Below are 25092 nucleotides of genomic sequence, written 5' to 3'. Positions count from 1 at the left end.
AAAATAATTTCCTAATGTATATCCACTTAGAGGTAACACATCAATTTCAAAAGGATTTCGCATATTTGACATAAAATTTCATATTTTAGTGTCTCCTCTTAGATTGCAAGATTATTGCTAATTATCTACTAGTATTTGTTTTTCAAATGATGGATCACAAACCATTAGTAGTGATTGGTTGTGAAGTTTATTGAATGGGTTATAGCCAGCATCAAGAAGGAAAAAGAAGAAATTTACAGTAAAAATCCATTCTAATATAAACAGTTGGGGTATAACTATGATTGAACACTTAGTAAAATGAACTATCTCATGAAACAGTTAAGAATAGGTTCTGTATGTATCCTCTTGGGTCACCCTTTCCCAGGTGGCCTTGCCTCTATCTGCAGGATTTCTTGATTCCTCAAAGCACTTCATGCTTTTGCTTTAAGCATTTCTTGCTTTCTAAAACTTTCAACCTTGCTCTAATGAGGTCTGATTTAACAAGAATTAATTTCATTACATCTTTTACCCCTATTTATGCCAGTCACCATAAAGAGTGTGAGATTCCCATACCCTAAAAATTCATAAGCTGTACATTTTCCTTCATAATGCCTCCATGGTATGTATAGCCTGTAACTCATGTATTGGATGTGGCCAAGGATAGCTATGACTGAGACCCAACATGAAATCATAAACTTAATTCAATGACTATGAAATGTTTTGTGCTTTTCTTTTCTTTTCTTTTTCTTTCTTTTCCTTCTTTTTTTTTTTTTGTAGCTTGATTATGCAGTTCTCTTGTGTGCATTTATTTACATTTGATCTTGGACAAAAGACCAAGACACAACTGAGCATGTGCTTTGTGGATGACAATCTGTCTGATTTTTAAAAGTTTGGATGGTACTGTGATCTTAACCCCCTTTGCTATGTACTGTGGAAGAACATTAAGAAAATTATTTTTATTGTCAGATTCTTCACTGTGCTTTCCCTTTATTGTCTTCCTCTGACTAAAATCACTCTTCCTGAGGACATTTGCTTCTTTGTAGCCTTCATGCTATTTTATTCTGGAAGTTCTCATACCCCAGAAAAAAGTGGAAAATATATGCCCTCATTGTTACTTCTAGATTTTATTTGTCTTTCCTCTTCAAAGCTCATTCAGATAGAATTTTTCTTTTTGTCAAGTTGTCTTTTATTTCCTGAAGTCATCATCTTCCCTTATTTCCTCTTTTTTTTTTATTAGCTACTGGTTTGTAATTCTTCTCTATTTCAGTTCTTATTTTTTGAAAATGATTCTTTTAATGTATTGGCTTTTTAGTTCCTTGAACATCTCTGCAAAAATCTTCCACTCTGTTCTATTTTGGTTGTATATTTCCATGGTTTTAACATGTATATTAATAATGGCAGAATTTTCACTTTAATTTCAAGTTTTCTTTTTATTAACCATCTGTCACCTTTTTAGCTCATTTCTTTTTGTTTAAACTTTTTTATTGACAAATAATTATAGACAATAAGCCCTGATAATTCCCTCCCCTCACTTTCCCTTTCACAAATCCGCCCTCCCATCATATCCCTTCCCTCTTTCAATTAGTCTGAATTTATTTTTTTATTTTTTAAAATTATTTATTTTTTAAAAATTTTTATTAACATTTTCCATGATTATCTGAATTTATTTTAATGTCATTATCTTTTCCTCCTATTATGAGAGTCTTGTGTAGGTAGTATGAGGCACTGCAAGGTCATTGATATCTAGGCCATTTTGTGTCTGGAAGTAGTCCTTCCCTTTTTCTGGCTCTTACATTCTTTCTGCCACCTCTTCCATAGTGGACCCTGAGCCTTGGAAGGTGTGATAGAGATGTTTCAGTGCTGAGCACTCCTCTGTCACTTCTCAGCACTGTGGTGCCTTCCAGAGGTCACCACCTTTTGAAAAGAGAAGCTTCTCTAACCAAAAGTGAAAGTAGCATTAATATATGGGTCATTCAAAAAAGTTTATTTTGAGAGTGAAAGAGAAAGATAGAGAATGAGGCAAATATATAGAGAAAATGGATGTACCAGAACATTTGTCCACTGGAAACTGACTTCAAACACATACATCTCCCCTTGTGCATCTGGCTTACATGGGTACTGGGCAATCAAACCTGTGTCCTTAAGCTTTGCAGGCAAACATCTTAACCTCTAGGTCATCTCTCTAGCCCAAGCTCATTTATTTTAATAACCTATCTCCCAACAATCTTCCAACTCAATTTATACCTTCATTCACTAGTTCTATTACTTTTTTGTGATCATCTGTTACTTCTTTCTTGTCCTCTCTTATAGTATGTTCAGATCAGTTATGAGTCATCAATTTCTTACCTGGTTCATGCTGTTTGATTGATAAACATCTTTACCTGTTTTAATCTAGCTCTGTGTTATTTCTATACCTTTCATCAAAATATAGCTAGAAAGAAAGAAAAATCAAGCTGGTAGGTATTTATTTAAATTCATGATCACGATTTTCAGAGGGCCTCCTAATATTGTGAGGCAGTTGTAACATTATCAGTCTGGCTTACCCATGTATCTAAATGATTATTTTATACTTACTGTCTTCCAGTGCTTCAAAACATGGTGAATTCCTGGTCAGCCTGAACTAGAGTGAAACTCTTACCTCAAAAAAACCAAAAACCAAAACAAACAAACAAACAAAAACCCTCTTCTTCATTGCCATTTTCAGGCCTGTGACTTTGTTTTTCACGCTTTGTTTCACTGACAATCACAAGATATCTTGCACATGCTCTTTAACTAAGTCTCTGTGAACTCATTCATGGTACTCTACACTTCACTTTCCCCTGATACTCTAGTGGCCTATTGAAATCATTTTCTGAGATCAGGGCTTTAATTTTGCTTTAGGTTACATACTATATCTGATAGGTACTCCAGGGCTTCATTCTTAAATTTCCCCTTTTCTGACCTGTATAAGCAATATTACTTTGGGAGAATAGTTATCATTAGCATTTAAACAAGATGCAATTTCTTTTACCTGGACAAAACTGAAACATAAATTTCTTGCTCCTACCTCCTCTTCTAGCAGTGACTCAATTTCTGTAGTTTACTTGGAAACAGAATTTTCCCTAAAAATATTTTCTTTGTCATCTTCAATTCCTGCCCTCTGATTTCTTTTGAGCCCAATGACAATAGGGCAAACTTGCCAAAATTACCACAAACAACATGACTAAAGCTGGTACCCAATTTCTTGTATAAATGTCCTCATATCTTTACTCCCAGACATGTTCCTTGAATTCTAGATTTCTTATCTAGCTGTTTACTTGTTTTCTCCACTTGAATAGCTAACAGACATTTCAAACTTAATTTGTCTAAAAGCAAAATTGTCCTCTCTGGTCTTTCCTTCAACTGGTGGTGACTTCATCCTTTCCGTTCCTTACTCTAAAACCTTTGCAGTCCTTATTGTTAACTTTCTTTCCAAGCTTTCTTCTATGTAGTTTATGAGGAAATGTTCCAGGCACTGTATTCTCAAAATACCTCCAGATTCCAGCTTTCTTTTGTTACCACTTCTCCTAACTACCACAACAGTTTAAGCCTTATCTTAGTTTCTTTCATTGAAGTGCTCTATTTTACACCCCTCTGCCAATTACTTAACCATTTATTGTCAACACAGTGATCCTTTTTAAACATGCATCTGACTCACTCCAATAGCTTTTCTCTCCTGAGTAGTATAGTCAAAACCCTTGCATAGTATAGACAACAACACATTTTCTGTTACTTCCATTGTTACTCTATCTCCTGTCAGTTCTTATTTGGTTGTATATGTGTTGGCCTCCTTGTTCCTTAAACATTGAATATTGGCTGTGTTTTCTTTGTCTGAAATGACCTTTCTCTGTTTCTTCTCATGACTTGTTGCCTTTGCCACCTTCACATCTTCTCACAGGTCACACAGATAAGATTACCCAGATTAAAATGCAAAGCTTTCTGTCATGGTCAGTTTTTTTACATTGCTGGGATGAACTTCCAAACCTGATACAGTTTATGGGAGGAAGAGATTTATTTATTTGAGGCTTATAGATCCAGGGGAAGTTCCATAATGGCCGAAGAAGCTGGCCCCCTTTCATAGGTCCATGCAGAGAGAAATGCCTTCGCCCATCACAATTAAGTACACTCCAGGAACCCCAGGCAGAGTTTAAGCACTCTGCATATCTTAGGCTGGAAATCAAATCTGTTTCCAGTAACACCTTAGGGATAGACCCGATCTGCCCACAGTGACAACTCCACTAGCCAGGTGGCTGCCAAACTAAGTTACAAGCTTTAATAAAATCCTAAATCTGTTGGGGACATCGATTCAAATTCCCACACTTCCCTAACTCATATTTTTCCTTCCCTTCCCTGCTTTATTTTTAGTATTGATTATCCCTAATATTTAACTATGTAGGTTACCTACTTTATTTAATCCTACTAAAAGAATTATTACATTATTATTGTTAATATTATTAGATTAGATTCTTCTAGTTAGTATTGTGACTTGGGTGGTCTTGTTATAGAGTAGGTAGCTCAATAAATATCTCCTGAATAAAACCTGAGTCCTATACTAAGATTTAAATATAGATATAAAGTGTGTTTCCTAATAGAAATTATTTCAGCAAGTATTTAGTATCAAATTGAGAATTTGAATAGTGTGACTTTTTTGGAAATGAAATTAGTAAGTTTGTGCACAGGTGTTAACTCCAAATAGGGATAATTAACAAAAAATATGAAGAATCAAGTGACCTAGGTAGCTCTTAACTAGATACTTCATCTAATTTACATAACCTCTCAGGCTACAGCTCCTCCTGTAAAAATCGTTGGCTTGAGATGTTTTCCATGATCTTTTGTCGTGATTTCTGAAAACCCGTATTACTAATTTTTGCTGTAAGTGCACTTTAGTTGTGTGGATGTACTTCTTCACTGAAGAAATTGAGTCCTAATTGTGTTTGTGTCTATTTGCCTCCTCAGGAGCTAAAAGTATTTATATTTTATTTTGATATTCAGCTTTATAGTAATTTGGAATAAAAATCAGGGAAACAAGATTGTTTGAACTTAGCAATTCTTTACAGAAAAATTACGTTATTTAGGAACTATGAAAAATCAAATCACAAAATTGCTAAATGTTCAATAATTATAAAAATAATATACAGTCAACATTTTTCTTTTCTTTTTCTTTTCCAGACGGTTTTAAAATCACTACACTTGCCAAAAAACAACAGCCTTTATGTCCTTACACCAGATTTGCCACCACCTTCATCTTCTAGTCATGCTAGGTAGGTGTTTACTGGGAATCTGAAATGAAGTTTAATGGTGAAATGTCTTTAAGCTGTGTATAAACATGAAAATTAAATACAAATTTATGGTTGCTTTAAATTAAACACAAGTTTATGGAACTGTTAAATGCATCAGTTTTTTAAACTATTTAATCTGTATTATTTGTTTGTTTTAATGGTCGACTCTTCTTCCAATGTAAATCATTAGCTAAACCTCTGTATATTAAAAATGGCCCAGGGGTGGAGAGATGGATTAGTGTTTAAGCGTTTGCCTGTGAAGCCTAAGGACCCCAGCTCAATTCCCCAGGACCCACGTTGGCCAGATGTACAAGGGGGCGCATGCATCTGGAGTTCGTTTGTAGTGGCTGGAGGCCCTGGTGCACACGCTTGCTCTCGCTCTAATGGTCACGTGCTCTCTCTACCTCTTTCTCTATCACTCACAAATAAATAAATAAAAATAAACAAAAAAATTTTTTTTAAAGCCTAAAGAGTGGGGATATTATTTAGTGATACCTGCTATTTTCAAGGTGATAAGTCATCAACACTGAAAGGGGTGTGAGAATAAGTCATATAGCTCTTCTTTGATTAAAAAGGGAAGAAGGCTGGGGGGGGGGGTTATAAGGAGAATTGAATCTCTCACTGCTAAAGAAGGTATAACTTCAAGGAAAGTATATTGTATTCTTTAAATAATGTTAGAAAAATACTTATAAGTTTTCATTAAGATTTTTCTCTCTGCTTAGAAGGCTTATTTATACTTCTCATAGAACATAGTATATATGATTTCAATATTTAATTGTACATTGAGTTTGTTATTGCTAGATGAAACAAATGGATTATAGCTTATATTAGCTGATTGTGCTAGTGAGTGTCTTAAAAGTAGTTTTATACTTATTTTAGAGTTTTATTATCTTTCTAAATGTGTGTGTGTGTGTGTGTGTGTGTGTATCTGTTTACTTATTTTGAGAGAGAGAATGAGAATGGGCACACCAGGACCTCTTGCCACTGGAAATGAACTCCAGATATATGTGCCTCCCCCCCCTCCCCCCCGTTTCCAAGGTAGGGTCTTGCTGACCTGGAATTCACTATGTAGTCTCAGCGTGGCCTCAAACTCATGGCAATCCTCCTCCCTCTGCCTTCTGAGTGCTGGGATTAAAGACATGTGCCACCATGCCTGGCTTTCATGGGCCATTTTGTGCATCTGACTTTATGTGGGTACTGGGGAATCAAACCTGGGTTCTTAGGCTTCCTAGGCAAGTGCCTTCACTGCTGAGCTTTCTCTCTAGCCCCAGGTTTTATTATTTTTAGACACAGCTGGTGATTTTATTATAGGGATAACTGTGTACTTAGACTTTAATATTAAGAAACTTTTCCCCAACCACCTATCAAATATCTTATTTTTAGGTAAATAGTAGAAATCACTGAGCTGAAAAGTTAAATCTAATATAACTGTATTTGATCATCTGCTAATAGGTGTTATAGGTTTAGAATTAAAGATTTTTTAAAAATATTTTTTGTTCATTATTTATTTATTTATTCATTTGAGAGCGACAGCCATAGGGAGAAAGGGCAGATAGAGGGAGAGAGAGAGAATGGGCATGCCAGGGCTTCCAGCCATTGCAAACAAACTCCAGACGCGTGCGCCCCCTTGTGCATCTGGCTAACATGGGACCTGGGGAACCAAGCCTCGAGTTGGGGTCCTTAGGTTTCACAGGCAAGCGCTTAACTGCTAAGCCATCTCTCCAGCCCCAGAATTAAAGATTTTATGTATTGATCATAGTCTGTATTTGTATATTTACTCGGAAGTAGAATTTGTGTAAAATTTGAAAATTCTGGTCTTGTGTTTGTAGTAATGTTACTATAAAGTTCAGATATGATTAAGTTAGAAAAGAATTACAGAAATGGTTTTATACCTAGTCAGGTTTAACATTATTGTACAGATCAATTAACAAAGTGTAGCAACAGCAAGGCTGCAGTACCTGATCTCAAACTATAGTACAGAGCTATAGTAACCAAATCAGCATAGTTCTGGCATAAAAACAGATATACAGATCAGTAGAATAAACAGAAGATCAGAAGTGAGCTTAAGCAGATACAGCCATCTGATCCTAGACAAAACTCCCGAAAAGATACATTAGAAAATTTCTTTAGCACATTACTGGGCAAATATGTACATGCAGAAGACTGAATAGATCCTTATTTCCCACCCTTTACGATTCAAATGAATTGAAGACCTTAATGTAAGACTTGAAACAATGAAGCTACTGGAAGAATACATAGAGGACATCCTTAAAGATTAGGCATAGGCAATAATGTTTTGATTATGATTTCAACATCTCTGCAAATAAAAGCAAGAATTGACAGAACTGCATGGAAGTAAAAAGCTCATACACAACAAAAGAAACAGCACAGTAAGAAAATAGCCTATAGAATGGAAGAAGATCTGCTAAGTATTCATACAATTGGGAATTAATAACGAGAATGTATAAAGAACTCAAACAGTAAAAGAGTAAAATATCGAGTTAACAAATGGGCAGTGGAAATGAACATAGTTTTCAGTTGAAGTACAAATGAATATTAAATATGTGAAAAAATCTTCACCTCCTTAGCAATGCTGGAATATACATTAAACTCCATTCAGATTCCCTTTCACCCTAGTTGGAATAGCTATCATGAAGAAAACAGACAACATGTTTATAAGGAACCTTTTTATACTCCTAATGGGTACCCAGACTTATTACAAGTTACTACGGAAATCAGTGTGGAGGTGCCTCAGATAAATTAAAATTAGAGCTTTTATATGCTCCAGCCGTACTACGGGGTATATACTGCAAAGAATCAGAGACAGCTTACTTTTAACTAGACTTGTATACCCACATTTATGCTAGCTAACATTATTCCCAATACTCCAGTTATGAAATCAGTATAAATATCCATCAACATATCAATGAATTGCAAGAATTATATACAAAAGGGTTTTTACTCATCACAAAGAAGAATAAGATTTTATGTCATTTGCAAGAAAATGGATAGAACTGGAGATCATCATGCTAAGTGAAGTAAGCCAGTGTCCCAAAGGCAATTATTTGCATGTTTTCTCTCGTAAGTGAAAGCTGGAGGGAGCATGAAAAGAAGAGACTCCTGGGGATAGTGAGGGCACTGAGATAAAAAGGAGGAATGATATCAAAGAAAGAACAATGTGATCAAAGCACATTATATGTATACATGAAATGACATAATGATACCTTTTTGTACAATTAATATGCTAACTTAAAAATGTCCCAGTAACAGTTAAACAGAAACATATAGAAGAGACAATCACTCTCATTCATATGTAACTCATATAATTAATAGCAGATAGGAAAATCATTGGTTATAATCTAGTGCTTGCAAGTAGCATGATTAAATGAATTTTTTAAATGCCTTCCTAACTGAATGGAAACATTCTTCTTTGCCACATGGCTGACTGCTGTTTGATTATCAGTCATTCAGTTCTAAGCAGGCAGGATCCTACAGTCCTGCTAAATGCAATGCTTACTGTAGAATGAAAACTTAAGCACTGAAGTCCCCACCCTGCCCTGCTTTATGGATTTTACCAATTTATGATACTGTTTCTTGAGTTTGAACAATAAGAGAAATATAATAAAAAGAAAAATTGAAAGAAAAACAAAAGATATGGCTGAAAGAGGAGTATTTGGAGAATCTTGCTATTGTAAAAGTCATATTAACATACATTTTCTTAACCAACTAAGGAGTCAAGGTTTATATTTCATAGATATTTATATATCTTTGTACAAAATTAGAATGTACTTAGACTGCATTATAATTCATATAATGAAACATATAAATGTTCTTGAATTTTTTACTGACAAATCATTTTCTTAAGCGTTGGTTAGAACTATAAATAACAGAGAACTTTACCTCCAACTATATCATATTAAAATCATACTTCTTATCTTATCCTGATTTTACTGCCACTAGAGGGTGCCTAGTAATTGAGTCATTGTATTTACAATTTCTGGGTACAAAAGAAGTATAGCAGCACAAACATACAGACATTTATAATTGAGTTCAGAATGATTTTATTATTAGCTATGCTTGTCAGAAATTAGAATTTCAAGTTGAGAATTTAAGAATAAGCTCATGAGTCATAATCTTTATAATAGTTGAAAAGCATTTAAAAGCCTTTAAAAACAAATCAGATTTCACTAATGAATTTAAAGAGCGAAGCAAGTACCCTTGTGGTATATAACTGCAAATTATGTTAAAATTCATAGTAAAATTTGGAGAAAAATTTACTTAAACATATTTTATATTATTATAAGAAAGACTCAGTTCATGAATGATATTTTTTAATTACCTACTAAAGACAAACTATCCTCAAAGAGGTGATAACATCATTGATACTAACATTAATGATACTAAACCCGTTAAAATTGATTTTTTTACAGAAAAAATCCTTAGGTATCACTCATTGCTGGTTTTACTTAGAAAACACAGATAGTTATAAATTCTAAAAATTCAAACAGAGCCTGACATGGTAGCAACATACCTGTAATTCTAGCACTTGGGAGGTGACAACAGGAAGACCAAGAAATCAAGGCTGCATATAGGGAAATAACAGGCTTAAAGGATCTGCATGTTTCTCCTGCCCCTTATCTTCACAGAAGGCTACTGGCGGCCACTAAGGAAAAAACACACATACACAGATTACTTCATCCAGTCTCCTTTGTTTTGCTTTTGTGTCCTGTTCTCAGCAATTCTGTTACTTTACCTTCTTTCATACATCTGCTTTCAACCCTTCAGTTTCTAACTTACTAAGTTCTTTCTGCAAGCTTGGATGTCTCAGCTGTTTATGAAGCTTTTTGTTTGTGTCTTGGATGTAATTTGAAGTTATTATCTAGAACTAAGTTAATCACTTTCCTGAGAAAACTATACTACTGCCTTTATACAGATACTTGTATGAAATGAGCAGTGTAAAATGCCAGGGATGCCAAAGGAGTTTGCCAAATTTTATATAAAAATTTCAGGTTCTATAAGCTTCTTCTACATTTTATAGTTAGAAGATAGCAAAACGATTTAATGGAATTTAAATTTATATTCCTTATCTTTCAAAATTTAGCCCATATAACCCTATATATAAATCGTGAATTGTCTTGTAAAATTATCATGGTTTAGTTTACAATGTTATGCACTGTTATTTCATCTACTCTGTTGCCTACTTGTGTTGTTTTTACACTGGTGATTATATTGTGGTTATTACGCTAGCATGGCAGTGTTTTCATATTGCTTTTTGTTTAGTGGAAGCTTGGGGCTTGGAGGTTTTTAAGTGCTTTGCATTAAATGTTTTACCTTGTACTGATGAAATTGCTTTTTCTTTTGTCTTGTGAATTTTTTTGTTTTGTTTTGTTTTTAGAAATAGGGTCACATTCTAGTCCAGGCTGACCTGGAATTCACTATGTAGTCTCAGGCTGGCCTTGAACTAATAGCGATCCTCCTATCTTTGTCTCCTTAGTGCTGGTTTTAAAGGTGTGTGCCACCATGCCTGGCTTGTGAATTTTTTTGAAGTGAAAATGTTTTGTGTGTGTGTGAGTAGTACTATTATGCCTACCTTAGTGTTTTACCTGTACTGTTCACATACCATACACTCATTTAATTCCCTCTTTATTTTTTTTTTTTTTGAGGTAGGGTCTCACTCTAGCTCAGGCTGACCTGGAATTCACTATGTAGTCTTAGCGTAGCCTCGAACTCATGGCAATCCTCCTACCTTTGCCTCCTGAGTGCTGGGATTAAAGGCATGCGCCACCGTTCTCCACTCTCATTTAATTTTTTTTTTATGAACAGTTTTAAAAAAAAATTTGTTCATTTTTATTTAGTTGACAGTGACAGAGAGAGAGAAAGAAGCAGATAGAGAGACAGAGAGAGAATGGGCACACAAGGCCTTCCAGCCACTGTAAACGAACTCCAGATGCATGCGCCACCTTGTGCATCTGTCTTGCTTGGGTCCTGGGAAATACAAGCCTCGAATTGGGATCCTTAGGCTTCACAGGCAAGTGCTTAACTGCTAAGCCATCTCTCCAGCCCTCATTTCATTCTTTACAAGGTTCAGACATAATAAGTAATTGACTTTGTTAAGAGCATTCTTTTAATTAATTAATTAAATAAATATTTATTTGAGAGACAGACAGAGAGGTAGATAGAGAGAGAGAATGGGCATGCCAGGGCCTCTAGCCACTGTAAAGGAACTCCAGACACACACACCACCTGTACATCTGGCTTACGTAGGTACTGGGTAATTGAATTTGAGTCCTTAAGCTTCACAGGCATGTGCCTTAACCACTAAACCATCTCTCCAGTCCCAAGGTCATTTTAAAAAAATGTTTATTTATGAGAGAGACAGAGAGAATGGGTATGCCAGGGCCTCCAGCCACTGAAACTAGATGCATGTGCCACTTTGTGCATCTGACTCAAGTGGGTACTGGGGAATCAGATCTGGTTTCTTAGGCTTCTCAGGTAAGCAAGTGCCTTAGCCACTAAGCCATAAGCCATCTCTCCAACCTGGTTCTTGTTTTTTGTTTTTTGTTTTTTTTTTTTTTTTTTGTTTAGAGTGGTGAATGTTTGAACTGGATTATAATTGAATTTTAAGAGATAAGTGAGAAATGACAGAGGCTAACATTTTTAGAAAACTTAATTGTGAATGGAATAGGTTTAAAGGAATGAGAATTATTTGAAGCATAAAGAAAGGGGAGTAGGGTGGAGAGAGGGAGGGTGAAAGAAAGTGATAGAAAGACAGAGAAAGGGAAGAAAGAGAAAGGTGGAACAAGCGTCTGGAGTTCAATTTCAGTGGCTGAGGCCCTGGTGCACCAGTTCAGTCTCCCCCTCCTTCAACTTTCTGTCTGTCTGTCTGTCTCTCTCTCTCTCTCTCTCTAAAAGGAAAGGAAAAAACAAAACAAAACAAAAAACAAAAGGAAAGTCAAGCCTAATGTGGTGGCGCATGCCTTTAATCCCAGCACTAAGGAGGCAGAGATAAGAGGATCACTGTGAATTTGAGGCCACCCTGAGACTGCATAGTGAATTCCATGTCAGCTTGGGCTAGATTGAAACCCTACTTCAAAAAACCAAAAAATAAAATAATAAAAATAACTATTATTATTATTACTTTGTAAAAAGAGAAGACAAAGGGGTGGAAACAATGTCCTACCTAAGTACACCAGGTTAATCTTAACTACATGTGATATAACATTGTTAATATCACACAATTCAATTTAAAGCAAAATCATTGATGGATATCTTTCTAAGAAGATTGTGAACTTTTTTATATGTTAGCAACTGTGACAGAAATACAAGAAGCAATAGGCCAATCATAATTGTACAAGATCTTTTAGAATTAAGCAATCTTTGTAGGTTATATATTTGAATAACATGAACGCATATAGAATACTTAGCAAAGTTGGCAATATAAAGCCAGTTTTATTTAATTATTTAATTAAATATTATTTAATTTTTAAAAATTATTTAATCACTGTCAAATTGACCCCATTCCCAGACCATATGCAGTAAACTTAAAAGCAAATTAATAATAAGCCGGGCATGGTGGTGCATGCCTTTAATCCCAGCACTCGGGAGGCAGCGGTAGGAGGATCACCATGAGTTCGAGGCCACCCTGAGACTACATAGTGAATTCCAGGTCAGTCTGGGCCAGAGTGAGACCCTACCTCGAAAAAAAAAAAAAAGCAAATTAATAATAAGAGGTAACTCCTTTATCCACCCTACATTTGGACACTGTAATTGAAATAATTTACCTCAAAACAAATTTGGAATAAAAGTAAAGTCATAAGAGCAACCACTGGATATTTATACATGATTATAAATAATGCTTGGTACTTAAAACTGTGAATGTAGAAAGCAATAGTAGAGAGAAATTAAGTCTTAAACTTACCATTTAAGTAAGAAAAATAGAAAACTGTTGAATTGTATGCTCAGCTTCAGAAATGATAGAAACAAAAAACAACAAGAAGAATAAGTATGAAAAAGCTAGAAATAGCAAGGTGTGGTGGTGCACACCTTTAATCTTAGCACACAGAGGCAGAGGTCAGAGGAGTGCCATGAATTTGAGGCCAGCCTAAGAGTACAGAAGGAATTCTAGGTCACCGTGTGCTAGCATGAGACTCTGCCTCAAAAAACCAAAAAAGGAAAAAAAGTAGAAGTTAGAAAGTACTAAAGAACAGAAATTGATGATGAAAGCAATCTCAAGACTAGGAACTATTTGCTTGAAAAGTTAGGCCAATAGAAAGTTAGTATATGTAGACATAATTTCATAGGATATGAACAAGGACTTTACCAATTCAGAAGAGAGTTTTACATAATAACTATTTAATAATATTAAGCAAACATTAAATAACATACATGTTTATACCAGCACAATCTGAAATTTCCATGAATAGGGAATTCTGTGTAACTATAGAGCACTCAAGTGAGTACAAGTAGAAATAGAGAACCTAAAAAAAATTGGAGAAACTAGTAATCCAAAGTTCACATACCACTCTTTCTTCTACTTTTGTCCCTCAGAGGATTTCCAGAAAGAAATTTTATCAAATGTTTGTGGGCAGATTATTCTCATTTTATATTAATGATTCCCAGAGGAGTTATCTATCTTGTGTTAAAGTATTCATATGATTTTGCTACCTAGTCCAGAAAAAAAATTCTAGAAAGAAAAATGAACAAAGTTTAGTTAAGACTATCAGTGATAAAAATGAATTGATAAACTTTTGTTTTCTATTTACCTTGGTTCCTCTTCCACTACTCTTTCCTCTTCTACTACCTTCAAATAGCATATCTCCCTATTTTCAAATGGTGTTATTAAAGTGTATGCCAATGATGTTTTCTAAGAGAACACAACTTGATTATATCTCTTTCTTCCTTTAAAATTCCTTTTCTGGTTTTCTTTTACACTTAGAATAAAACCCAAGTTACTTAGTATGGCCTACAGAACCTCTGTAATCTTACCCTTAACTCTCTCTAACCTCTGTCCTTCTATCATAATTTACCAGCTATAATGGTCTCTTTCCTTTGGATATTCTTTAAAAAATTCCTTTACATATTTATTTATTGGAGATGGGGGGGGGGAAGGGGCACACCACAGTCTCTAGCCATTGCAAACGAACTTCATGCAGCGCCACCATGTGTATCTGGCTTACATGGGTTCTTAGGAATCAAACCTGGGTCCTCAGGCTTTGCATGCCAGGTTCTTAACTGCTAAGCCATCTCTCCACTCCACCGCCGCCCCCCCCATATTCTTTAGGGCATTTATATTTTCTCCCAGCAGTAATCTTCAACCTAGGTATCAACTTGACTCATTCCTCCACTTTATTTAGACCTCTGGTTATTTCAGACATTATCAGAGAGGCTTCTCCTAGGACCTCTTGTTATCATGCTGTCACCATTTATCCTTATTTACTATAAGACATATTAATAGTAACATATTCATACTGAATGTATGCATCCCGCATTACAATATAAAGCTACATAAAACTAGAGGTGTTTATTGTTGTACCCTAAGGTCATGAATAAATATGGTTGAAGGTTCACATGGGCTTGGTATTGCTGATAATCTTTGTTAGGAAAGGATGGAGTGGATATCTTATTAATGAAAGCTATTCTTTCTAACTTGTTTTGGTCACAGTCTTATAAATAATAAAAATATAAGCTGGGCGTGGTGGCACACACCTTTAATCCCAACTCTTGGGAGGCAGAGATAGGAGAATTGCCATGAGTTCAAGGCTACCCTGAAATTACATACTGAATTCCAGGTCAGCCTGAGCGAGAGTGAGACCCTACCTTGAAAAAACACCCCTCCCCCCAAAATTTTTATTTTAATACTTTTTATTGCAAAATGGCACGAATTTGATAGGTCTTGTTTGTTATGATTCATTTCTGTACTTGTCTTATGGCTCCAGGTATTACTTCTGCCAGATTTATTTATTTATTTATTCATTCATTCATTCATTCATTCATTTTTGTATTGACTGGGAATGGAACCCAGGATCTTATGCATTCCCTATCATTAAGTTACATTGCCAGTCCTTAGTTAATATTTTAATAACTTTATATCAGGATGTTGCTGAACTCTAATTGTGCAATTACAAGACTTCTTGTGTAGCTTGATTGTGAAGTTGCCTTTTTTTTTGTTTGTTTTTAAAGAGATCAAGAACAAGAGAGAGAAAGAGATACAGTGCGGGGGAGGGAGAATTTTCTCACCAGGACCTCAGTCACTACAATTGAAGTCCAGACACTTCTACCACCTAGTGGGCATGTGTAATCATGTGCTTGCCTCATCTTTGTGTATCTGGCTAACATGGGATCTAGAGAGTAGAACATGGGTCCTTAGGCTTTGCAGGCAAGCACCTTAACCACCAAGCTATCTCTCCAGCCCTTGAAGTTGCATTTAATTCTGATTCTGACTTAGGAGCTATTTTTTTTTTAAAGCTGTAATAAGTTCAGTGTTGCAATTGGAGCTACTGTGATGTTTGAGTAAATGACTGGTGCTAAAATATATGACATCCCCCTCCTAGAGAACCAGTTATGGAAAAAATAACAGTAGCTTTAAATTAAGTAAGAGTAGTTTTATTTTTCAGTGGTTGTTTTTGAAAGAGTTGAGTAGTAAGTGAAAATTCTGAATTTTAGACCAACTATGCTATGGAATCTCTATATGACTTTGGGAAGGCCACTCTTCTCCACTGGGCCTTGGATTCTACTGGAAAATAAAGAGGCCCTTCTAGAGTTTTAGACTCAAGATGTCTCTCACAATTTCTTCCTTATAAGGTTGTTAGAAGTGGATCATTCACATACAAATCAATAGTCAAATTGAAAAACAAAACTGCCAGGAAAGCACTCAGTGGAGTATGAGTCCAAATGAGTTCTTAGACCACTTACCCCAGATCTAAGTTTTAGGACCTACATACTCTTGTGGCTTATGCAAAGTTAAGATTGAATTTATAGAACCTGATAGATTGATGTAATCATCCTGACTCACCACTTTAGTTGGAATTGTAATGGTAGAAATCTCATGACAAACCTTGCCATGGTGTACCTGTCACATCAGGAAAAATGGAAGTGAGATTAGTAAACTAGGACATTGAGTGAAAGAGGGTACTGTTACCCTCATCTCTGTCTTCTGTGAAACCTAACTTAGTACTTGGTGACCCTGTGAATAATACTAATTAATTGTTTTCTTCCGCTGGGAGAAACATCTACACTAGGGCAGGAAGAGGGAAATATAATACAAATGTTTTCATGAACAAGTCTTCTCTCTTTGGAGAATGTACAGAAATTTTGTCCTCTGTATCAAAGAGGTAGAAACCCAAGAAGAGCCAAAGAAATATTTTCATGATCCTTAAGGTATCTTTGAATTATACATTTGATATTTATCTACTTTGCTTATTAAATTTGGGAAAGTAAGAGAAAAACTGAGATGGATTTTCCTTTTCTGCCTGTGCATCCAAGCACCGCTGTAGTATCCACTTGTCTTCATATCTCTGGTTTTGGCAAAGTGATGTTCTTGCAGTTTCCTTCTCATTACGGGGACAAACACCTCATCAGAAGCAGTTTATGGGAGAAAAGGATTTATTTTGGGCTTACTGATTCCAAGGAAAGCTTCATCATGGAAGAAGAAGCTGGCTCATTAATCATACATTCACAGCAGAAAGACAATAGCCAGTACCAGCCAGCACAAGCTAGGCCCTGGGCACACACCTTAGGGCTGAATTCAAAGTCCACCCCCAGTGACACACCTCTTTTAGCAGGGCTCTGCCTACTAGAGACTTAAGTAGGAAGCTTAATTTTAATGTAAAATATCTAAGGCTTTGAGGGACATTTACATTCAAACCACCACAGATGCCAACCTCTTAAGATAATGCCCTTTATTTTTTCTCATCCTGTATTAAGGCCATTGTAGCTATTCTCATCTCCCCATTATTCCAACTATGAAAGAACAAAAAGGGTTGTGGAACTCTTGTGGGATTTGACTATTAGAGGGATATACTCAGGCTGCTTTAGGTAGTTCTCTTCCTACCTACCTGTGTCTCTTCAGTATCTCACATTCTATACACAAATGAGCCTTGTTGAACCCCCCCCCGCCCCCCCCGGTATTTGACTGCTTTATCTCCAGTGCTAACTTGGCATATAAAGGAAGGACCTGATGTCATTTTTGGAAGAAGCTAAATTAGCCATTTTACTTAGTCCCATTTCATTCTGGATGGTACAGGAAGAGGAAGATAATCCAGTGAGGCCTCTGTGTCTTCACTCAAACTGATCAGGATGGAAAAAGGCAGATATGATTCAGTAAGATAACATATATGAGAATTGGGCTTGGCACATTGCAGTACTCAGTTTTTATATTTTTCTAGTACACAGAGCTAGTCAATAGATAAGCTAAGACTTTTTGGCTTTCTAGGGCAGTTAACTCCCTATTGCTTCATTATTATAATGCCTTTGAGCATCCTGGAAATGAATTTTTGACTATAAGTTGTAGAAGTGTCTGTTGGTTATTAGTAGAAGCTAAGAAGTCCTTTAAATGGATGAGTTAAAGTGACCATGTTCTTAATAAATGTGCAGTAAATCCTTTAGATGAACTATGTTAAGCAGCCTTTGGGGGATTCCCTTTGAACAAGTACTATTTTTTCCCCAGGCTATAAAAACATAGGTTTTAAGTTATTTAATAATCTCTAAATAATTTAGATATAAATTTTTTTTTTTTTTTTTTTTTTTTTTTTTAGTTTTTTGAGGTAAGGTCTCACTCTGGCCCAGGCTGACCTGGAATTCACTATGGAGTCTCAGGGAGGCCTTGAACTCATGGCAATCCTCCTACCTCTGCCACCTGAGTGCTAGGAATAAAGGCATGTGCCACCATACCTGGCTTCATTTGAATGTTTTCTATAAGTGTATCTTCCTCATAACAGTGAGGTTCTCCAGCAGTGTGGCAGAAAACTGTATATATAAGTAACTATATATGGCAGGTAAATACTTTGAATGAATCTTTTCTTTTAAGACAATTAAAAATCAACCTTATTTTTTGCTTTCACAAAAGACATTTATTTACAGTCAGAATAATGAATGATTTAATATGATTCCTACAATAACTTGACATTTTTCAAGAAAAAATTGGTATAATCAGTATTTCAAATGTGACTGTTATTCAACTTAAATTTAATTCTAGTAGCATTATTATTAGACTTTGTAAAAACTACAGTATTTAGTAAATTTCAAGTATTAGTAAATGTTTCTTAATAAGGAGCCCCTTCAAGGTGTCTCATTTGAAGAAGATGACATTTACCTAAAGTTATGCTGGATGAATAAAGAAACTTGTCCCCAATTAAAGCATCAGTGGAAATCACACACATCTAATTGGAGTGATGTACCAAATCCCTTTCTTTCTACAGTTTACTGCCTATTGCTAGCTCAGTGACTACTGAGATTTGCTTGTTAGCATCACACTTTGAAAAGGAACTGCAGGTATTCTCTACAACTGAGTAACTGATTTAATGGACAGTCAGAAACTATGTCACTAATTCATAAAACAAAAGTCAATATACTACAAATAAAACTTTTTCTTTATATTTTTCCTAGATGGATTGAATTATTTTTAGACCATTTTGCTATTTACTACTTGGTGGGTTGCACTGTATCACTACAACCAGTAATTTACTGTAATTTGATTAATTTTGTATATTTTCAATTCATTATATCATATGTTGATAAGATTATACATATAAGGGCACCTGAACTTTGAAATTATCATGAATGTTGTTATGAAGAATTGTATGAAATGAAATGTTTGTTTATCTAGACATATGTAATTGCCAGCAAAGAAAGCAATTAAAAAGTATCTGCAGACCAAGAGGCCAACCTTTGTTAAATATGGTTTTAAGATTGTTACAGAACTTGTGGTGATAACATGGTGTCTTGGAGGATGTTAACAACTGTAGCAGAGTGTTAATTAAGAATGATGTAATCTGCAGCTCAGAACTATTAGTATTATGTTAGTTTAGCTGGACAGAAGCAAAAAACCTGGTTTCAGTTATAATAGCTTAAGTCATATTTAGAGTGGAAAGATTAACATTTTATTTTTATGCTGTTCCTGAGACAATTTAAGAATCCTGAATGAAATACAATCATAGATAAACATCAAGGCCTTAGCTCATTTACATATGTGCCAGATTTTCAAAACGATTGCTATTTGAACCTAATCTGTCATTGCTGGCTGCATTAGCTACAACAAACATTACATTTACATATTGATTTCTTATTTTGTTTTAGTGTAAATAATCCATAATTATAGTAAATTTGGTCTTTTGTTGACAAGAGCTCATATGACTAATTTTAGAATGGAAATTTAAATTGCCATATGGCTTGCTTTTTAATTTAAAATCTGATTTATCTAAAAGGATAATTGGTCGTTGTAGATCACTGAATATTTAAGAGACAAAAAATTTAGTTCCTTTTGGATAGATACAGATTATAAAGTGTCAATGAAAAATATAATAGCATATTCTAGGATGATTTATACTTTTATAATAGAAATGCATGACAAATTGAAACAAATTACTATTTTTGCTTTAAGATCGGGCTATATCTTAAAAGTAAAATCCAGTATAAAAAATGTATTCTATTATTTTATATTGATATTTTTGTTTATAATATCCAAACCAAGAAAAGAAATAGAATATATACACAGCAGTAGTGAAACAATACTTTCATTATTTGTATTAGTGTTGATACTTTATTTGATATATACAGCTGACTTAATACATACATTTTCACTGTTTACAATGCACAGAAGTCATTGGGTATAAAGTATTTTAAACAATTCCCATTACACTGATTAAAAGTGTGTTGTATTTTTGAAGCTAAGAATAGAAACATTGACTTATCAGATTAATTAAAGCATTTGTTTAAATGTTTAAGGAAATGCAATTTATATAATCATAAATTTGTACTTCTTAGATGTCTCTTAGATATATATTAATTTTGACATATCATATTTGTTTTTGACTGTGAGTTTTCATGAGCATGATTTTAATTTTGATGTGTACATACCAATATAAAATGGCCTGCTCAGAAGCCTCTGCTAAACTGAAGTCAGCTTTTTACTTGAATACCACTAATACAGATTCCCTATGTGGACTTGTATCAATTTGGCCCACTGCTAAAAAATTACTATATATGTTCAGATACTTTTATCAGTAGTCTTTTCAAATTATGCAAAAACATTTAGCAATAAACTTTTCAAATTAGGCCGATCACCATGACAAATTTCTTACAACCTATTCCAAACTACCTCCAAAAGGAAGAAGAAAATGAAACAGTTCTTACTATATAGTATCATATGTAATAGTATGCTTGTCTATCTGTCCATCAATAAATCAGTAAAGGGAAAATATGATCTTACTAGTTTCATTTCCTTGGTACCCAGAAGGGAAATCATGAGTGTAATTTTTGTGCTTAGACTTGAGTAATTGCCATTGTGTGTGTGTGTGTGTGTGTAACATGAAGTAAGTAATCCATCACTTCTCCCTCCCTCGTCCCTCCCCTCCCCTCCCTCCCTTCTCCTTCCCTTCTTCCCCTCCCCTCCCCTTCTTTCCTCCTTTCTTTTTGTTTTTTAAGGTAGGGTCTCACTCTGGCTCAGGCTTACCTGGAATAAATTATGTAATCTCAGGCTGGCCTCTATCTCACAGGGATCCTCCTACCTCTGCCTCTCAAGTGCTGGGATTAAAGGCATGCGCCACCACACCCGGCTTTCCATTACTTTTCTTTAAATATACAAAGGGAGATTTTGTAATAATTACTTGAGGTTGATAATACATTCTTTTTTAAACTGTTGAATGTTTATTTTTTTATTTGTTTATGGCATTTCAAATACATTTTTTGTTGATTCCTGTCTTTTCTCCTTCCTTCCTATCCTCCAATTCCTTCTTCATTATATTTCTTCCTCCTGTTCACATCTCAATATGCCCTTGTCTGTCCTTCCCCTCTCTTCTAGTTCTTCTCTCTCTCTCTCTCTCTCTCTCTCTCTCTCTCTCTCTCTCTCTCTCTCTCTTTTAAAGATAATTATCAGCAAAGAGAGATACAGGTAGCAAAGGAAACAGAAAGAGAGTTAGAGGTAGAATTGGTTAGGTTTATTCCTAGGTATTTAATTTTCCTTGATTTGTTTCTTTATGAGTTCATTAATTGGTGTATATGAAAGCTACTGGTTTTAGTTTATTGATTTTGTATTCTGCAGCTTTACTGAAGGTATTTGTCTATGCTAGGAGTTTTTTTTTTTTAAGTTTTGTTTAGGGATTAGGATGATGCTAGCTTTGTTAAATGAATTTGAAAATTTTTCTTTCCTTTTGTGTATTTTGGAAAATTTTGAAAAAAAGAGTTGGTATTTAGGTAGTTCTTGAATGTTTGATAGAATTCTACCATGAATCCATCTGGGCTTTTACTTGTATGGAAGATTTTCTTTTTACATTAAAAAAACTTTTATAGAGTGTAATCTTATCTCCTCTGGTCTCACTTTCCATGAGGGCTCTCTCAGTGTAGTTATTGGTGTTCACTGTGGGTGATTAAGGTTTCAGTCTGTATGGGGGAGGGGCTGTGCTTCAGGACATTTCTGCCCCCTTGTGGCTCTTAGAATTATCCCTCCCCCTCTTCTGCAGTGGCCTCTGAGCTTTGGCAGGTCTTTTAGCAGACTGGGTTAGTGTTGAGTTTACTGTAGTCTCTGAATTTCTGATTTGATTTTGTTTTAAATTTTTTTATTTTATTTTTCCATTTTTGGTGTTTCAAGCTTGGGTTTCTCTGTAGTCCAGGCTGACCTGGAATTCACTGTGTGGTCTCAGGGTGTCTTCAAACTTATGGTGATCCTCCTACCTCTGCTTCTAATTGCTAGGATTAAAGGCCTGCACCACTATGCCTGGCTGATTCAATGTAGTTTGAGTGACCACTGTGTCTTTTGCCATTCCCTTGGAGCTGGTTTTCAGGCTATCAGTGGAAGTAGTGCTTGTGTTGCTGTTTCTTCTGCAGTTTCTCATGGGCCCTGGCAGATGTGGTAGAAGAGGCATATCCTACGGTAGGCAGTCAACTATATTTTCTTGTCATATTAATGGGTCTTGGATCTCCTGAAATTTCTCTGCCATTTGTAAAATAAAATAGATACTCCAACCAAGAATAAGAATAGTTTCGATTAAAGGGGATATGCATAGTTATTTGAGGGAGTTTTTGGTGTGTAAGCCCAGTTATCTTATATAGGGAGCAGTGGGTGCTTCTCACTAGCCTACGAGTTGCCTGGCCATGGAATTCTGACCTTCTTTCCAGTACCAGATTAGACTTCTGTCCTACTGAATAGGCCTCATGTAAGTGAATTTAAAAATGAACATTAGGGGGAGAAAAAAAAAGAAAAGAAAAACTGGCAAGCGATTAGCTATATGTATATATGGGCAAATGTACTTTTGCCCTTCCCTAGGAGTAGAGTTTGTAATAGTGGCAGTTCAAATTAACTAGTTGGAGATTCTGTGTGCTTGTGTTTTAGGAAAGAGCAGTTTCTGTGATAAAGTTAGCTGGGTTTGGTGGTGCACCTCCACCAACTCTTCCCTTTGAAGGCTGGGGTAAAGGAAGTCTTTGTTAAGTTCAAGATAGTCCTGGGCTACAGACTGACTCCCAGGACAGCCCTGGTGAGACCATTCTTCAGAAAAGAGGAAAAGGAAAAAAAGAGAGAGAGAGAGAGAAAGAGAGAGAGAGAGAAAGAAAGAAAACCTATCCAAAATCAAAATAAAACAAAAAAGACAAAATAAAACTTGTTTTCTTATTATCTAATTAGTTTCAGGTCTGGGCTTCCCTTTCTCCAAAGTCAAATTAGTTGTGGGCAGGAGGAATGCAGAAGTCTTCCTCACTGAAGGATCCCATTGTGTTAGTTTGAGAGGCTTGGTTCCTCTGGAACTGCTGGGGGAAGAATGCCAGCTGCAGACTCTTGCTCTCCTCTCCATGGGAATGATTACTGGTGCTAACTGGAAGAAGCACTGGGGCCCCAGGCATAAACTGCTAGTTGGACGAGGAATTGCCCTTGGTATTGTAGATGTGTGCTTATAAAGTCTGCTGATGTTGAAGCTTGGGGACAAATCATTCTTGATCCTGAAGTGCTAGTGTGAGAGCCACCCATCCCCATTAGTGCCCACGGCTTATGTTGGCTCAAGCAGGAAAGGATAAGATGTTCTTAAGGCCTGATACATAAGTAGCACTTTGGAAAAACAGCTATTACTGTTAATGACTAAATGAATCAGGCTAGATTAGAATATTGCTCTCCATTGAGAAATCATAGGAAGTAGGATCATGAGTGTGTTATACCAACCTCAAAGCCAGTTTTGGTGGCATACACACTCGAGAGGCAGAGGTAGGAGGATCACTATAGTTTGAGGCTAGATTTTGTATGAAAAAGAATTCTTATCAATCTGGATAATATTAGGTATGATACGCAAATATGTTCCATGAAGAAAAAACTTATTCTATATAGACTCCTAAATTACAAAAGCATTCTATAGGGCTGGGGAGAAAAGTCAGCAGTTAAGAGCATTTGCTATGGAAGAATGAGGGTCTCTGACTGCCTGAATTTGATTGACAGCTGGGTGTGGCCACACATTTCTGTAATGCTTGATATGTGGGGCAGGAGAGACCACTGACTGAATACAGCATCACCACCACCAACAAAAAAGCAGTGTAAAATGGTAGGTCTGGTTGAAGTAAAGACTCCATTTCAAAGATACAGAATAAATGAAAAGAGGACACTCAACTTTCTCCTCTAACCTCCATTTGTATATGCACAATGAGCATGCATATACACATGTGTACATATACTGTAGTTACACATGTGCACAACAAAACAAAGTAAGATAAAAGCACTTTAGATCATTTTGTTGATATTTTATTGTCATCCTAAGACTTTAAAGTTTGGGCATCTCTGAGATCTTTTATTTTTAATGTCATGATAGGTAACCTCATAATTTACATGCAATGAAATTTTTACTAGTGTTTTTAAAAACTTAATACTTATATGATAGAAAAATTACTCTGTTTCTAAAGAAGAAAAACTGAGTATTTGTAGAGAAGTGCCTAAAATGGGGCCTGGGATATGATTGGCACTTAATAAAACTGTTGAAATGATTGACTTGTCAAGCTAAAACAAGAAACTCTAATGGAGCAGGAATTCAAATCTGACTTCTTAAATCTTGAGTAGTTTAAAGTCCCATGCCTGTCATTTATGTGTGCATGCATGCATGCATACTATCTCATAGATATCCTGAAATCAATGAATTAGATTACATTGATATTCTTCTAAAGTGGTCTGGCAGTTGATGCTAGTCTTGTCAAACCTGTCTGCCAGTCAAAATCAAGAAACATAGCTATGGAATTGCATAAAAGCAAGCACTAAAAATATCAAACATATGCATAGGATTAATAATGTCAAGATGTTTTAAGTTCTGAGCTCCTTAACAATTGAGGCCTTCCATAATATAAGACATGTTGAAGTTTTGTTTTGACTTAAGGTTTAAGTAATTTCATTTCATAATCACTGGAACCTGTTACCTTTGGGCCTGCGGCAACTCAGTTCATCATAGTCAGGAGAATATGGCAGAGGACACTGCTCACCTTGTGGGCAGAAGCAAAGAGAAAGGAGAAGGGGCTAGAATCCCATTTCCCCATTCAAGGGCAGTCCCTCCACGTGACCTGTTTTGTCTTAGTAGACTCCTAAATTTTCTACCACTTAACAATAACATCATTAGCTGGAGACCAAGCCTTGTCTCAGACTTAG

The 25092-nt window shown here is 35.5% G+C and overlaps 1 protein-coding gene across 1 annotated transcript in view; it reads left to right on the top strand.

The window, feature by feature from the left end:
* Faf1 (Fas associated factor 1) overlaps positions 1 to 25092 on the top strand; it is a 419279-nt gene that overhangs the window by 118757 nt on the left and 275430 nt on the right. Inside the window, exon 6 of the mRNA XM_004663235.3 lies at positions 5167 to 5258. Coding sequence (XP_004663292.2) covers positions 5167 to 5258 — 92 coding nt within the window. The remainder of the gene's footprint in view (positions 1 to 5166; positions 5259 to 25092) is intronic.

Source organism: Jaculus jaculus, chromosome 5, assembly GCF_020740685.1.
Source record: "Jaculus jaculus isolate mJacJac1 chromosome 5, mJacJac1.mat.Y.cur, whole genome shotgun sequence".
Classification (NCBI taxonomy): Eukaryota; Metazoa; Chordata; class Mammalia; order Rodentia; family Dipodidae; genus Jaculus; species Jaculus jaculus.
The sequence above is the reverse complement of the archived record's forward strand: the minus strand, read 5'-3'. Positions and strand labels throughout refer to the sequence as shown.